The sequence below is a fragment of the Halichoerus grypus genome, chromosome 1, assembly GCF_964656455.1.
Source record: "Halichoerus grypus chromosome 1, mHalGry1.hap1.1, whole genome shotgun sequence".
In the NCBI taxonomy this organism is placed as follows: Eukaryota; Metazoa; Chordata; class Mammalia; order Carnivora; family Phocidae; genus Halichoerus; species Halichoerus grypus.
In genome coordinates, this window is record NC_135712.1 from 129,064,321 (window position 1) to 129,081,803 (window position 17,483).

A 17,483-nucleotide genomic window follows, 5' to 3' on the forward strand; every position below is an offset into this window, starting at 1 on the left:
AACCTTTGTAAAACACCCATATGATATATCAGTGTCTGTTATAGTCTATTATAGTCTATTACTGTATTTGGTGTTTTTATCTATGTAGCAGTTATTTTTTCAACCAGAAAAAAAAAACACAAAAGCATTTTAATAAAGGGATTCCAGTTTGTAATGTTTTTTCAAAATGTTCCCTATCTAACATATCTTGATTCTTCAATGTTAATCTTTTACTTACAGACAAGAAAAAAGTAAAAATAAAAACTAAACTGTAATATAAATTTGAGTTCATAAAATGATGAAATGTGAAATATAATTATAGCTAACATTTATATACATAGTAAGCACTATGTTCCAAGCAGTTTTTTTTTTTTTTTTTTTTTTTAAAGATTTTATTTATTTATTTGAGAGAGAGAATGAGAGAGAGAGCATGAGAGGGGGGAGGGTCAGAGGGAGAAGCAGACACCCTGCCGAGCAGGGAGCCCGATGCGGGACTCGATCCAGGGACTCCAGGATCATGACCTGAGCTGAAGGCAGTCGCTTAACCAACTGAGCCACCCAGGCGCCCTTGTTCCAAGCAGTTTTAAAACATTTCATATATATTTAGTCATTTGCTTTTCAAAACCCTATGATATATATACTATTGAGCCTATCGTATAGGCCAAGGGGTTAAGAAACGTAACCAGGTCTCATAGCTAGTACGTGGAGTCCTACAGGTGGCACTGGATTGACATTTTTACTTTCTACATACTTACTGATCATAAAAAGTACTCCAAATATACTAAAAGAAACAAACAAAACACCCCCAAAAGATTCAGATTACCAACTGAAAAGTCCACCTTAAGACATGTTAGAAGTGGGAAGAGCACATTTATTTCTCTCTGCAGTGGGGAGACAATGGGTAGATTTTTTTTTTTTAAGTCACCTTAATTAATTTTAGATCAAATTAGGAGTTTCAAACAAAAATTAAGATCCACCAAAATTCTAAGAGATGTGTTCACAGGTGACCATAAATAACAACAAGTAAGCATTACTTTTTATGTTTAAATTTTAAATCAAATTATTTGGAGTATTTTATCTGACCAAAATTTATTAAGAATAAGGTGAAGTGGGAAAAGATGTGCATTTAAGTGATACAATCAATGCAGTAGGGCTCACGTTAATAAGCAAGGTTATAAAAACCAGACCTATATTGCTTTTTAAACTTCATTCACTTTATCTCTATGTAGTACTTTGTAAGACAGCCAATTTAAAAACATATAAATAAATGAGTAATTTCAAGCCTAAATTCACATTCCAATTTCTAGTCATCCACAACTTGATCAGGGACAGAAACAAAATGGAAAAATGATGTAGAAGAAAAAGAAGCAGGGAGAAAAGAGATGACTTGATAAGGAGAACATGAGGGTTACAAGTATAATTTTTTTATAAGGCAAGTGTCAAAGCCTTATTAGCTCCTTAATCAAGCAACAATTTGATAGGCACTGATTTGATAAATATAGGATACACAGGTGTCAGGAATGAAGATTCTTGAGTGAATATATGTTCTTACTTGTTGAAAACACATAGTTATTAATAATTTTTATATAATTTCAGAGCTGGAAGGTACCTTAGAAGTCATTAACATCATGGGAACTGTGTTCCAAAGGAACTTGGCTATAAGATAACTGGACAACTGCATATAAATGGGATGTCATATATCCCCAGGCAAGATTAAGGCAACTTTTTAGGAAATCTATTTCTAAACCAACATCACTGGCTCGTTCCCTTCAAATCTACTTAGCCACTGGAGTCAGCTATGTAGGCGCTCACATATGAATCAAATGATCTCTCATCAAATTATATTAAATATTCATGTCTAAATGGCACTGTATAAAATAAATAAAAAGCCTAATTTTTACCCCTTAAAGACAGCACTATAGAAACTAAAACATGTGTCATAGCTAATGTTATAGGTAAGCCATGATACTTAATATTTAACACACAACAATTTAACTACAGTCACTTGATCATAAACAGTTCTCATAGAGACTAAAAAAAATTTGGTTATGATCTTTTGAGAAATGTTAAGATCTAATCTTCATTAAAAAATATCACTAGGCCTTTGAGGAAACAAGTAACAAATTTCTTTTCTTCACAAGAGTTTAGATATTGTTCTACTCCCCGATTATCCAAACAGCAGGAATTCTTCAAATCAAACTAAGGAGTTCAAATTTATTATCAATAAATTTTTAGTAATTATTTAAACTATTAAAAAAACCTTCAGTAGGTGATTTGACTGAGAACTGGAAGCTTTGAATGTATATTCTTAGAAAAGGCATTTTAAACGTAATCATATAATAGGAGTTCTTTATGATACTTCATGCCCTTTCCTTCCTTGAGTATGATAACTATAAATTCTTCCTGTAGCTGAGAGAGGGCAATTTAGAGCAATGACTAATTATAGATGGACTTGCTGCTACTACAGCTATCAGGGTCAGCAGCAACACTAAAAGTCTCTCTAAAGTTAAGAAATACAAGAAAATGGACTCCCTTTCTTTACCAATCTGAAGACTGGCTCATGATACCCACAAAAGAAGCTGAAAGCTTAAGTAATTGAAGCTCTGAAAAACACATTTTAAGGTTAAATGTTTTTACTAAACAGTTCAATTTTATTTGTGGTTTTCTTTTCTTTATAACACAAGATATAGACTGGCAAATACTCAAAGAATGAATTGATGAATTAATACAGAAGCAATCAGTGAAAGCATCTTAGAAAAAACAAAATGATGATTACATATTATAAAGTAGTGTTGTTCAAAAATGTGGCTGCATGTGCTTTTTCACAGAATTATATAGTGAAAGAACATTTATTTTGGTTCCAGAATTTTCACGTATTTCTAAAATTCAAATGCTCATTCCTGAATGTGAATGTAACCAAAAAACAACAACAAAAACTATTCTTTATATGTAACACACTGATAGTGGTCTTTCAATTTTTATAAAATTGAAATAAACTTCAAAACAGAAAAGTTAAAAGGATTACCATGAACACCCATATATATACCACCTGGATTCTATCACTAACATTTTTACTATACGTACATCATCATATATCAATCTCTCCATCCAGCCATCCACCCATTTATTTGATGTTTTTCAAAAGTTGAAGATATGACTACATATTATCTCTAAACACTTTGGTATGTTTATCATAAACGAGCGTTCAACATCACTTTTGTTTGTTACTTCCTAAGGGAAAATATACACGCAATGAAGTGTACAAATCTTAAATGTACCACTTCATGAGTTTTGACAAATGCTTATTTATATAACACAAAGCCTGTCAAAATATAGAGTATTACCATCACCCCAGCAAGTTCTGCTACATCCCTTTTTCATCAATCCCTCCTCACAGAGGCAACTGTTCTTTTTTTTTTTTCCAACTACAGAATCTGGAACCCCATATAAATGGAATTTCATCTGTTCTAGAACCATCTATAAATGGGAATAATATGTATATTCTTATGTAAGACTTTTTAAAGATTCACCTGTGTTCTTGTGTCTATCAGTAATTTGTTCCTTTTTATTGCTGAATGGTATTTGTTACTGATACTGTTTTAAACAGCAAACTCCTAAATACTACAGTATGGATTCTGATTTTATTTCATACCTTCATATTGACATCGGCCCCATTGCCTACTAGAAGCTCTAAACACAATGCTCCATGTGTTGATGCAGCAGCAAAGTGCAAAGGAGTAAATCCTTTTTCATTCTTTTGATTTACATTAGCACCACAGTCTATAAGTTCATTCACTACAACATCTTGTCCATTATAGCAGGCTACATGAAGAGGTGTATTTCCATAGGCATTTGGTTCATTCATCTATTGGAAGAAAAAAAAATCTCAATGTTAAAGTAGCCTTGCGCTACTTGCTACAAGAATGAGAGTTAGTTTAGTGATGTTGTGGTTGCAATCAAGTTAATAAAGTGAGAAACAGGGCTAAATACATAGATAAGGCTTATAATTCTAAAGTTCTTTTAAAATAATGAACATTAACAACAGCATTTTGGTGTCAAATAGATTTTGTACATTCAGGGAATATAATTTACACATGCAATGTCTACTTCATGACAAAACTGAATGATTCCAAGAGAGAAATTTTAAGAAAATGAAAACAAAATAATGTATTTTTAAAGGTCTTCAAAGTAAGGTACAGTTATAAGAATTAACTCTAAGAATCATGACAAATGAACACAAACTGAAAATTCTGAGATATATTGAATAACATGCTTATTTTCAGCCTTTACATTTGCAGTGACAAAAGATTAAAGTTGGTAATGAAGTAAAAGTTAGGATTTTAAAAAAATGAGTGGCATCTTTTTCTATTTCATTTCTGCAGAAAGTTGGACTCTAGATATTTTCCAGCCTTACATGTTAACATTTTACCAGAATGAATGCGCTCTTCATACTGAGAAATAATTCTTGAGCAAGATTCTCTTTTCGTTCTGTTTCTAATAAATAAAATGGGTGAATAAAGTTTACATGACTTTTACATAAAGAATGTGACCTTTGCCCAAAGAGATGTCTAGCCCTTGCCCTTGTCTTCTGGGAGGTAATCTATGGCATACTTGATAGGAGTGTCCTCGTTTAGGGTGGGAGCTGGCTACAACGGATCTTAGAGTAGGACTGGACGTAGCCAATGGTCTAGGGGTAGGATGTGCCAATGCCACATAAACCAACTATGTGATTTAGGGTGCAGGCTCTGGAGCCCTCAGTTATCAGTGGACTTGGAGACTGAAATCAACCATGTGGGCAAGTGATCGATCAATCAATCACACCTATGGGGTGCCTGGGTGGTTCAGGTAGTTAAGCATCTGCCTTCGGCTCTGGTCATGATCCTAGGCTCCTGGGATAGAGCCCGGCATCAGGCTCCCTGCTCAGTGGGGAGTGTGCTTCTCCCTCTCCCTCTGCTCCTGTGCTCTCTCTCTTGCTCACTCTCCTTCTCAAATAAATAAAATCTTAAAAAATAAATAAAAATTAAAAAAATAAATTAAAAAAATCAATCACACCTATGTAAAGGAGCCCCAATAAAAACTCCGAAAACAAAGCTCACATGAGCTTTCCTGTTTGGCAATACTATGTGCATACTGTCACACGCTGATGCTAGGAGAGTAAGGAGTCCCAACTCCATGGGGAGAGAACAATGAATGCTTTCTGTTTAGAAGACTCCTGGACTCTGCCCTATGTGTCTCTTCCTTTGGCTGATCTTAATTCGTATCTTTTTTGTATAATATACCATGAGTATAATAGTTGTGAGTTTGTTTTTGTTTTTATTTTAAGCAGGCTCCATGACCAGCATGGGGCCAGTGTGGGGCTTGAACTCACAACCCTGAGATCAAGACCTGAGCCCAAATCAAGAGTCAGATACTTAACTGACTGAACTACCTAGCGCCCCTTCAGTGAATTTTTTGAATCCTTCTAGTGACTTATCAAACCCGAAGGTGGTTTTGGGGAATGCCCCAAACTTGTAGTTGATCAGAAATAAGGGCAGCCTTGTTTGGAGACTGTGCCCTCTAACTCTGAAGTTGGCCTCAACTTACCACAACTGTATTTTAACATTTTCTTTTCTGAAATCCCTGGTAACAGAAATTGGATAAAGTGAAAAGATAACACTTAACTTTAGTCAAAGTACCTACACTTCACCACCAAAAGTTAAGAGACACGGAATAGCTTCTCCCTCAGAGTCTCCAGAACTTTGAGAGATTAAATTTGTTTTAAGTCACTCACTTTATGGTAATTTGTTATGGAAGCCCTGGGAAACTAATAAATCATGCAACTGGAGGCCACATGTCAGTAAACGGCTCTGAGTCTGACCATTTATTCCAAAGAACTCTCTGTCACCACAGTTTACAAATGTTACTTTATTGTCAATAACACAAATTAAAAAAACTCACCAGAATGGATGTGAAACAGTAGTCAGAAACAAGATGCCTCATTTATCTAGATCAGTTGTACGGTAAGGCATTATGCTACTCTGGTGAAACAGAGCTAGAGGAACTGCTGAGAAATAAAACTTCTATCTATTTGCACTCTTCAAGACCCTCCCTAACAACATGCTTGGATTTTTGTAACATCTCACAATCCCGACATTTTCAGTAACTACTTGTTTGCTTTAGGCAAAGTGCTTCATATAATCCTTAAATTAAGAGTCTATTCAGCTCTACAATTCTGCCTCGCATTCTTTATGCAACCAGATTACTACTTACCTTTTTGTTTGTTTTTGCAGCTGATCTAAAGCCCTCCCTCTAGCAGAGCCTAACCCTCTCTCCTTCTAATTTGCTCTTTTTAATCTGTTTTGAAGAACCAGACAAGTCTGTCAGAACTGTACCTAAAATAAGAGTAAATATATGAAGAGGGGCATAAAAGCACAAGTGCTTAAAGGACGGCCTGTGAAAGTAAGGTATTCTTAGCTATCTCAATTCAGGAATCAAATATAAAGTAGCAACCCTCCTAACCAAACAAATTTATACAGTAAGAACACTTACAGTTGATGGGCAAGAAACCTCTGGTTTTCCTGCCTAGCTCTTGCCAATATCCTGTAATGTGAACTGTTACAGTCATTTAAAGGGAGTATTAGACTGAGCAAATAAGACTAACAGTAACCTAGTCACTTAGGAAAAATAACCCAAGTGTATCTGATCAGCTAAAATGGAGCTACAGGGCTTGGACAGTGATGAAGAAGAAAAACCTGTGTCATTCATTCACCTTTGAAATATCCTTTACCTCTTAATATACTTTGACTAATTACATGATCATATTAGTGCACTATATATTATGTAAAGGACTACAAATATCCAATTAAAAGATAAAAATATTATTATATAAAATTATCTTTAAGGGGCGCCTGGGTGGCTCAGTCCTTAAGCATCTGCCTTCGGCTCAGGTCATGATCCCAGGGTCCTGGGATCGAGCCCCACGTCGGGCTCCCTGCCCGGTGGGAGTCCTGCTTCTCCCTCTCCCACTCCCCCTGCTTGTGTTCCTGCTCTCGCTGTCTGTCTCTTACTGTCAAATAAATAAATAAATCTTTAAAAAAATAAAATTATCTTTAAAATTAGAATAACTTCTGCCAGCAATGAAATCACAAACATATAAAAGCTTGCCTCCTTCATTTATATTGCTCAATCTATATACCTACATCAACTCCAAGATCCAGAAGGTACTTGACTACGCTGATCATTCCACTAGAGGCTGCTGCATGAAGAGGTGTATAAGACTTCTTATCCTTGCATGTCACTTCAGCTCCATGTGCCACAAGTAATTTCACTACTTCAATGTGACCTGAAAATGTTTATGAGGGGAAAAAAACCAGATGAGTATAGGAAAATATGAAATATAATCCTGGATATCTTTAAAAAAAGGTAAAAATGCAAATTACCTAAATAATGCATAAGTCCCCAATGAATCAAGTTATAACCAGAGAAAGGACGGAAGAAGAAAAAAAGAATTCAGGTAATTTTAATAAATGTTGATAGAGGTAACTAATTGAAAACCATATATTTGATTATTTTATACAGTGACAACCTTCTGTCTAGATAACCCTCCTTTTGTCTAGATCTTGTTGTTTTTAAGATTGTTTTAATACATTCTCAAGTTCTGAAATTGGCGTTTTATGTCTAATGTAACACATTAGTTTATGTTTCTCTGCCTAGAACGTGGTTAAAAACTTCTTTTCCCCTATTATTTCTACCAGATGTCCTTAACCAACTTCTTTTGCTATTCACCTTTGTATCAATCAGGATAGGGTTATATGTGCTGTGGTTAACAATCAATTCCTAAATCTCAGTAGCTTAACTAGCATTTTATTTCTCATCAACACTATGAGAGCTTGGCAAGAGGGGTCTGCTAAGTCACTCAAGGACACAGGCTCATATAGCTGACACCATCTTGAACGTGGCCACTGTGCCAAAAGGAGCAATAGACTGTAGAATCTCAAATCAGCAATTAAATGCTCTGGCCCAGAGGTGATGTTGCTTTCCATTCACTAGTCAGAACTAGGCCAAGGCCCGACCATACCATACAAGGAGGCCAGGAAGGGGAACATGTATCCAGAAGGTGGGAGAACCACTATTCTCCTTTTTTATCTCCTTGGTCTTTATCAGATTAGATTATACACTGCTTTCTCCTTCTTCCATAATGCTTCCCACATCTGTGCCTGTGTTCATGGGATTCCTTCATTGCATGGAATGTTTTGCTTGGATATCTCTTTGCAAGCATTGCTACTAATCCCTGAAGGCCCACATCAGTTCCCATTTTCCCCAATCAACTCAGTCATCTCTCTTTCCTGTAAGTCTTATAAGCCAAAAGCACCATATATACCTGTAAATACTATCTAACAAGTATATAATGCCTTCTGATGGTTCTTAAACTCGAATCATTATTTAATTGCCCCAAATTACTTTTATGTATTAACTTCCCAAATACGTATCTTCAAAGGCAAATATTGTATGCTCTTATGTTCTACTTCTTCGTATATTCCACAGGGCTGAGAACAGTGTTATATGCAAAATAGGCACTCAAGAAATACTTGTTACATTAAATGAATTGTTCATGATATCATTTTTAAATATCCCTTCATAGGGAATGAGTATATAAAGTTAATAACCATAAAAATGAGGCTCTCAAACACAGGCCCCCCTCTCCCTTGACAAAAATTAAGCCAGGATACAAGATCACAGAATCAAGTAGATTTTGTTGTTTATATGTAAATTACCAATTAAAGTGGATGCTTTCAGCTATTGTTTCCCCCATCTCATTAAGAAATATCTACTATATTTTTAGGAAAAACCGAAGGAATATCAAATCATTAGGTGCCAAATCAAACATAATTATCATGTAAGAGTATTAACTGGTACAAAAGATCACTCACTATACATTACTCTCTTATATATGGCTCCAGAAAGATAGCTACTTGCATTTATTGTAATGCAGTGAAAATCAGTACCCAGAAGGCTCACACATAATTATAGCTTTTCAACTGGGCAATGCGTATTATTCACTAATATGTCAAAAAGAAACAAAGTTCTCTTGATGCTTAAGACTAGCAGGCTTACTGGAAAAAGTTTAAAATCAATACATCATTCTTAAGATCATATTAATTGTGCGTATAAACTAGTAGATTCCAGGAAGTATGAATTTTTCCTAATACCAATAAAACTTTATTTGGAAAGGAGCTATGCACAGGCAAATTTACAATCTTAAAATTGACAAATATTTATTTAAGCACATTTCAGAAATATGGATAAATTCCTTTACTGGACCACTGAAAATGAAAAAAGAGGCTTCTCCACAGCCAGTTTGGGGTGACTTATTTAGAAGAAAAAAGGGAAGAAAACTCTAGAATGAAATAAATGGTACTGGTCTACCTAGGTGGACCCTGGCCAGAACAAGCATGTGTCTTCCTTGTCAATTTATAGACTGATGCTACCAAGAGGACTAGATTTCATTTAATTCATCTAGGTGTAGTTTTAGAAAATGGCATCCATTAGACATGCATGGCATACATAATTTTACTTGGAAAATTCCCTACATTTTTCTTTTCTTCATTAACCAGTCAATTGTTTCTGGATGTTTACCTCCAAGTAACAGAAGAAAACTGCCCATGATATAACTAGAGGCACAAATATTTGATGTGAGAGAAGCATAAGCCCAAAATGTTCAGCTTTTGGCTTTCAAAACAGGGACATCTGATAAGGATGTTAACCTTAGGAACCTTCATTTTTGATACTCCTTTACACTCATGTTAAAGGTCAGACTTTCAATATGGATTCTGCTACTTTTGTTTTTTCTACTATAGGCAAAAAATTTTCCTGGACCGTTGGGTTATCTACATAACTGGTTTGAGTGTGTTTATTTTCTTCCACTATAATGTTTCACAATTTTACATAGTTTTAAAAATTAATAATCTTCCATCAAATTTTCCTTTAATCTTTTATTTTTATGTGAGAGACAGGAAAAGACAAAACCAAGAGCAGGGAGTACTGAGGATAAGTTATGCCTATAAGAAGGGTGGCTAGCTAAATGTCTTTGTAATCAGGCAGTATGAGTGGTAAATCAGGGAATGACTCCAGTATTACACAGAAGAGGTCAGTCCATATGCGATTTTTCTTAAGCCAGAGGAGCCAGAATGGCAGAAGCAGAATTATAACCTTTGGCAGGGAAGAGAAAAAACTTGAAAAATGAACGTCTATATTCACGTCTTCCAGAGGTACAACCCTGGCCTTGTAGGACTTGCAAGGTTCATGGCAGGTTGTACTTCCTCCACGCTTAGAGATTTAGTTCTACATGCATGGTCTTAGCACCCACAAGCCAGTATTTCTATTCTGCTCTTTTTGTGCACTTAAAAATATCCTGAGGTAAGCTCAAGACCTGCTTGCTCTCTGGCTGTCCAAGTCACCTCAAGAACGAATTAATGTTTTTGTTAGTGCTCTGGTCACAAAGTTGCATGGTTTTGGGGGGTCTACCCCAAAACTGTTTTCCCATGAGCTCTGTTAGTTTTAGAATGCAATTTTGCAAATCCTGAGATTTTTCAAGAACATATATATCATTGCTACTACAGAAAAATCTATACTCTAAGCCTTAGTTTCTTTCTCTGAAATTACTGTTGTAGAAATCAAACACGATAATGCCTATTCAACCCAGTGGTGGCCCAAAATAATAGGATTCTTAAAGCATCTTCATAACTTCTACCTTAATATTCCCATAAAAACAAGGATGGATTTAAGAATGGGCTTTTAGTAAACACCAACTTAAATTATGTTTCCCAGACCTGTGTATAGGGTGTCTCTTCCTTTAAAGGTAAACAGAATTATTTTCAATCAGCTTTTAGGAGAAGAGGACCCAACACACTCCTGTTCTGGTAAACCTCTCCCACTACCAGGCAGGTTCCACTTGGGCAGCAAATTTAGATATGGTGTAACTTCCCACTATCCCAAAAAACAGATGTTATACCAAATGCAAGAACTAAAACGTACAAATTTTCCTGAATACATAATGTCAGAAAATGAAATTTAAAACGTACATACCCATATATGCTGCCCAATGAATAGCCCGTCTATCTTTCTTGTCAAAAGCATTAATATTGGCACCTCTAGACAAGAGTAGTTTGACCATCTGTAATAAAAATAAACAGTTTCATCAAAATTCAGAAGTAGAACTATTCATGAATATCCCCTATGATGACTACTTATCTCAATCTCTCTGGCACTGAATTTCTGCATTTGTAGAAAGGAAGGAGCTAGACTAAACCCTGAAGACCCTTCAACGTAATTTAATAAATAATAGGACAAAATATGAAAAAAGGATTCACAATGGGTGTTATTGAAGTGGGTATCAGTATCTTTTAAAGATGCTACCTTGTGTCCTGATATTTTATGAACAATGAAATACAAATCTGGAAGGTCTAAAGGTGGAATATTTAACAACAGGTTTATTTCTTTTAATAGCCCAAGGTGTTTTTTAAAATGCAAAGTGCATTCTTATCCCAGAAATGTCTTAAATTTAATTCAAACACAAATATACTATCCATAATATGATTAGATCTGAAGATCACTGCACACAGTCTGCTTACCTCATAATGTATCAAGAACAGTATTTCTAGTCCGTCTAACCATATTTACAATAGTTTCCCCATGGGAAAGGGCACTCCATGTTTCAAAAAAGGGACACATCTGTGACCTTAATTGCAGTGAAGGCAAGGATTCTTGATGTTGCAGAGAAACAGTGAAAACAACACTGTAGCCACTAGCTCTCAGCCATGGAATCTTGGGAATGTCACTTTACCTCTTTGAGTTTCTGTGTCTGCAACAAAAATGAAGGACTGGACAAGTTGTCCTCAAGGTTCTTGTAACTCTGTGTTTTCTTCTTTCCTAAGCCTTCTATATACACATAAATCTCACTCCTTGCCACGACAACATCTAACATTAGGCAATGCTTGTTGTATAAGATAACTAAATATTAATTTTGTTAATTTTTTTTCTTTTGATGGTCTGTTACCAAAGAATTTTTGACTAAATGTTGATAATAAACTATAAGAAAATCTTTTCCAAACCCTGCCTTCCTTTGTTACTATCTTTCTGGGAGCACTATGAAACTGCTCTGTCTTTCTGGATTATTTCTGCCACAACAACAGAACATACTTTTCACATTGTGTATAGCTGGCAGTGTTCTCCTTTGTCTCCCCAGGTTGACCACGAAATTCAAGTCCATGGGTTGTATTTGATAAGTAAACTTCTAAATTTGAGAAATTTATATCATGAATTTTATCATGAAAAGAAGTCTGAGAATTTGCTAAAGGCAGAATTAGACAAAAACAAACAAGAAAGTATTCTTTTTTTTTTTTGCTATTACCATGGACTGAATGGCTAAAAAGGGTAAGTTCATTAATAATTGGGGTGGGGAGTGGCAGGATGAAAGGAGAGAGAATCACTGTCTAATTGAACACCACCTACCTCACCATGTCCACTAAAAGCTGCATGATGTAATGCAGTCCTCCCCGCTCGATCAGACACGTTTACATTACTCAGAAGAGGTACCAAAGCTTCAGCGCACTTTACAGCTTTATTAGCAGCAGCTATGTGTAAAGGGGTTTGCCAATTTTTGTCTCGAGCATTAACATCTGCAGAATGCTTCAAAAGTATCTGCACTGCTTCCTGAAACATATATGATAAAGGTTACAAAAGACAAATGAGTTAACAGTTTTATTTTTATATTTTTTTAAAAGATTTTATTTATTTGTCAGAGAGAGAGAGAGAACACAAGAAAGGAGACTGGCAGGCAGAGGGAGAAGCAGGCTCCCCGCTGAGCAAGGAGCCCAATATGGGAATCGATCTCAGGACCCTGGGATCATGACCTGAGCTGAAGGCAGACGCTTAACTGACTGAGCCACCCAGGTGCCTCAAGTTAACAGTTTTAGAAACTGTATATATATTAAGGAACTAATATTTCCTGAGGAAATAAAAAGCCTGGTAGAACCTGCTACAAATGAGTAGGAATTTACCCAAAAAAACAAAATATTTTGGAGTAAAGGCAGTACTACTCAGAGCCATTATAAGATGCACTGAGATAAAACATTCCCTTTTTCTGTCCTCCTATTAAAGGCATAACAAGATCAAAATGTGCGAGAACAAATACTGACAAATATTCTTTAAAAACATTAATTACAGGGGCGCCTGGGTGGGTCAGTCGGTTCAATGTCCAACTCTTGATTTTTGACTCAGGTCATGATCTCAGGGTTGGGAGATGGAGCCCCATGTCAGTCTCTGCGCTCAGCAGGGAGTCTGCTTGAGGATTCTTTCTCTCTCTCTCCCCCTCGGACCCTCCCCCTGCCCACGCTCTCTCTCTAAAAACAAACAAACAAAATTCATTACTTCTCTTGTTTTTCTAGATAACAAGATACAATTAATTTGTACTTTCAACAGTTTTAAGGAATAGATTGTTTTGCAATTAAATATATAAAAATTTAAAGCATACTATTAGTATACATTATATTTTACAAATGGAAAAATCACTAGTATCTAGTTTATTAGAGACAGAGAGAGAGAGAGAGACAGAGAAATAGATGCTGTACCGCTAACTGGTAAAGCTGATGTTAACAAGGCAGTTTAAAAGCTTAGTATCCAAAGGAATTTGTCTCCCAGAAGATGAGGAAAACTTCACATCTATAAATTGGACTCATGGCTAGATACTAAGGACTCCAGTATGCTATCTACATTAAGCAATACAGTCAGAACTAAACTTAGCAAAAATTTCTCCTTGCAGTGATAATCCTATCTTTGGCAGATGAATGATGAAGTACACATGAAAAGGACCAGAATCAGAACTAAGCCTAGTAACACTGACCTTTGGTTTTCTTTCTTTCTTTCCTTTTTCTTTTATTTATTTTTAAGATTTTTATTTATTTGAGAGACAGAGAGAGCATGTGCGAGCTAGCAGGAGGAGGGGTAAAGGGAGAGGGGGAGAGAATCCTCAAGCAGACTCCCTGCTGAGCGTGGAGCCTGACATGGGGCTCCCTCTCCCAACCCTGAGATCATGACCTGAGCCGAAACCAAGAGATGGGCCCTTAACCAACTGAGCCACCCAGGCACCCCAGTGACCCTTGATTTTCTTAAAACAAACAAACACCATGAAAAGCGTTCAAAAGCATCAAGCAATTATCAATATGTAAAGTAGCAAGGAAGACTAAACAAAATACTACTATCTGTGATTCACACATAGTTTTTTAAGCCTTTCAAATAAAAGGTAATCAGAACTGTTTGAAATATGAGAAAGACCGTAAGTATTTAACAAGACTGACAAAAGACGAGAGATGCCCAGTAATCTATCAATCTGCTAAGGAAGTCAGCCAGCAAAGATATAAATGGAGACCTACCCTAGACCCCACAATTCTACTCTAGTTATCTGCCCAGGAGAAACTTAAAAAGACCCACCCATCCAAGAATATCCACAGTAGCTCTATTCGTTAAGAGCCAAAAAGCAGATATGCAAACTGTTGTACATCATACAGTGAAATACTCCTCAGCAATAAAAGGAATAAACAATTAATGTACACAATATGGAGGATTCTCAAAAATATTAAGTTGAACAAAAAATTCAAGACACAAGAGTACGTAGTGTATGATTCCATTTTTATAAAGTTCTGGAATAAGCAAAATTATTCGATGGTGTAAGAAATCAGAACGGTGGTTGCCTCTGGGGACAAGGAAGACTGACTGGAAAGGGACATGAGGTAACTTGCTGGAGCGATGGAAATCTTCCATATCTTGATTGGGAAAAAGGTTGCATGGGTGGTTACATGGGTGGTTACATGGATGGATACATGTGTCAAAACTCAAGCCTACACACAATATCTTTGCATTTACTGTAAATTATACTTCAATTAAAAAAAAGGGAGTATGGAGAAAAGGATACAGAAAGGAAGTGGTACAAACACACCATCAGGATTCTCCATCTCAAGAAGGGCATATTATGACTTGGGGGATAAAATGAACACTATACTGGGAAATGTTAGTTGGTGTGCTGATGGATATACTAGAAAATAATTAAAAACAAAATGAAGAATTTATAATTGGATAAATCAGGCAAACATGGCATACTAAAGATGCCAGGCTTGCCTTATTCATTCCCACTCTGGAATTCACAGTGCATACATTAAATATTCTGAAAAGTCTGGAGAATACTTATGTTCCATTAGCAAGAAGTAGAAAAATCAAAACTATTCTTTTGTTTCACTGAAAAGCAAAAAAAAAATCCAGTTAATGGTAGGTAAGGGAAGTAAGATGGAACCTAAGAAAGGCTATAAACACAGTTACTAAGATCCTAGAATCAATAGAGAGCAAAGTTTGAACCATGGGTTCACTGCTATGGACCAAATTGTGTTTTCCCACCATTCATATGTTGAAGCCCTAAACTCCCAGTGTAACTGTATTTGGAGATAGGGTCTTTAGGAAATAATTAAAGTTAAATGAGATGAAAGAGAGGCAACCTAATCTGATAAGACTGGCGGCTTTTTAAGAAGAGGAAGAGAAAGATAGCCCCTTTCTCTTTACCATGTGAAGACACAGTGAGAAGTAGCAGTTTGCAACCCCAGAAGAGAGCCTTCATCAGAAATGGACTCTGCTAGATCTTGATCTAGGACTTCTAGCTTCCAGACTATGAGAAAATAAATTTCTGTTGTTTATGCCAGCCAGTCTATAATATTTTGTTATGGCAACCCAAACTAACTAATATATCCACCATTTACCACTCAGAACAGTATGTCAGATCACAATAGCAGTGATCTTTAAAAATTCAGAAAAAACAAATATACAGATGGGAGACATTAAACCAAATAGGCGAATTCCTCCCTCCCTCACTTCCTCTTTCTTTCTCTCTCTTTTTAGAGAGAGCACACAAGAGTGGCGGGGTGGGGAGATGGAGAGGGAAGAAGAGAATCTTAAGCAGGCTCCACGCCCAATGTAGAGCCTGACCTAGGGCTCGATTTCACAACCCTGAGATCATGACCTGAGCCGAAATCAAGAGTCGGACACCTAACAGACTGAGCCAACCAGGTGCCCCTAAACAGACAAATTTCTGGAAATTACAAATCAATGAGCCTGATGTCATAACCTAATAAAATTCTAGATCATATTATCAGCACATTATAAGCATTCAGAAAATGATATAGGGATAATAAAGGGTATACATGGTTTTACTAATGGTAAGTAATTACCATAGTAACCTCAATCGCAATTTTTCCATTATTAGATGCTAAGTATATATAAGAAATGCTGCACATGTGCCTTGACTTTGAAAAAACAGCTAAAAAAATATCCTAGGACACTGATCTTAATAAGATTATGAAATATGGGGTGATGACAAAAGGTTAAATAATTTTATCTGAAGAGTATTTATTCATAGCTTGGGGACAATCTAGAAGAGTCTGTACAGCACTAGCTGTCTGTGGTTCTGCCTTTTTAGCAATTCTTACCATTGATTTGAAGTCAGGCACAGGAAAAAGAAGGGCTAATACATTTGTAAATAAACTTTAATAGCTGGATGGGCTATTAATATCTCATGTGATAATATAAACTCAGTGTCTTGATAGAACTAAAATGTAATTTCTAGAGTTAAGTTAAAAAAGTAAATGTATATCTTCCAGAGGATCTAGCAGTGTAATGTGGCTTCTTAAAAAAACAAGCAAAGAAAAACCAAAACACACACACACACAAAGTCCTAATAATACTCAGAAATCAATTTATTCAGAAGAATACTCCGCATTTACAGAGAGGTGAACTGTACACTCCGCTAGAAGAATGGAAATAACAAATCTCTGGTGATGAAACAAGTCAGCCAGCCAATATGATGAAGTGTGTGGAAGCCATGTCACTGAGGGAGAGTGGAGGAGCTCAGGATATATAACCAGAAGCAGCCTTTCTCAGCCTAGGTACAGTGAGGGAATTAGACCTAAGGTATCCTCTCTGTGATGAATTACCTTCTCCACTATGCTCTACAATGGTGTTAGCTTCGAAAGGCCTTGGAGGATTGAGAAAACAGTCACTCTGATCACACCCTGTGTAGGGTTTACTTCTCTCATGGTATCTCAAAAACATAAACCAAAACTACCTAAAATTTTGTCTTTTCCATACCCTTATATGGCTATATTTTCTTATTAAATGAAATTAAGTACAACTCTCTTTTGCTCTGAGGATGTAATAGAAAAAATTAAAAGAACATGGGGAAACTGATAATCTTGACTAGGTTTCCTGCAAAAGAGTAATACTACACAGCCCAGTAATTTTTAGGCTGAAAGCAGACTTAAGAAACTTCTTAAGATCACTGCTTTCTAACCTACAGCTCAGGCTAAGTACACAGTTTTAAAAAATCAGCTGTCAAGATTTTGGGAAGAACCTGCCATCTTCCTCTAACATTATTTTCTTTAAAAATTTTTTGTCTGTTTCACAATCTCTACAAATATACAAAGTGTTCC

At 36.0% G+C, this 17,483-nt stretch overlaps 1 protein-coding gene across 7 annotated transcripts in view; it reads right to left on the reverse strand.

The window, feature by feature from the left end:
- Nucleotides 1-17,483, reverse strand: part of ANKRD28 (ankyrin repeat domain 28) — a 204,688-nt gene that overhangs the window by 42,153 nt on the left and 145,052 nt on the right. For all 7 annotated transcript variants that reach the window (XM_078071971.1, XM_078071960.1, XM_078071978.1 and 4 more), the window contains 4 exons: nucleotides 12,469-12,669; nucleotides 11,044-11,131; nucleotides 7,158-7,300; nucleotides 3,632-3,844 (listed from right to left, as the gene is read on the reverse strand). In XM_078071971.1, coding sequence (XP_077928097.1) covers nucleotides 3,632-3,844; nucleotides 7,158-7,300; nucleotides 11,044-11,131; nucleotides 12,469-12,669 — 645 coding nt within the window. The remainder of the gene's footprint in view (nucleotides 1-3,631; nucleotides 3,845-7,157; nucleotides 7,301-11,043; nucleotides 11,132-12,468; nucleotides 12,670-17,483) is intronic.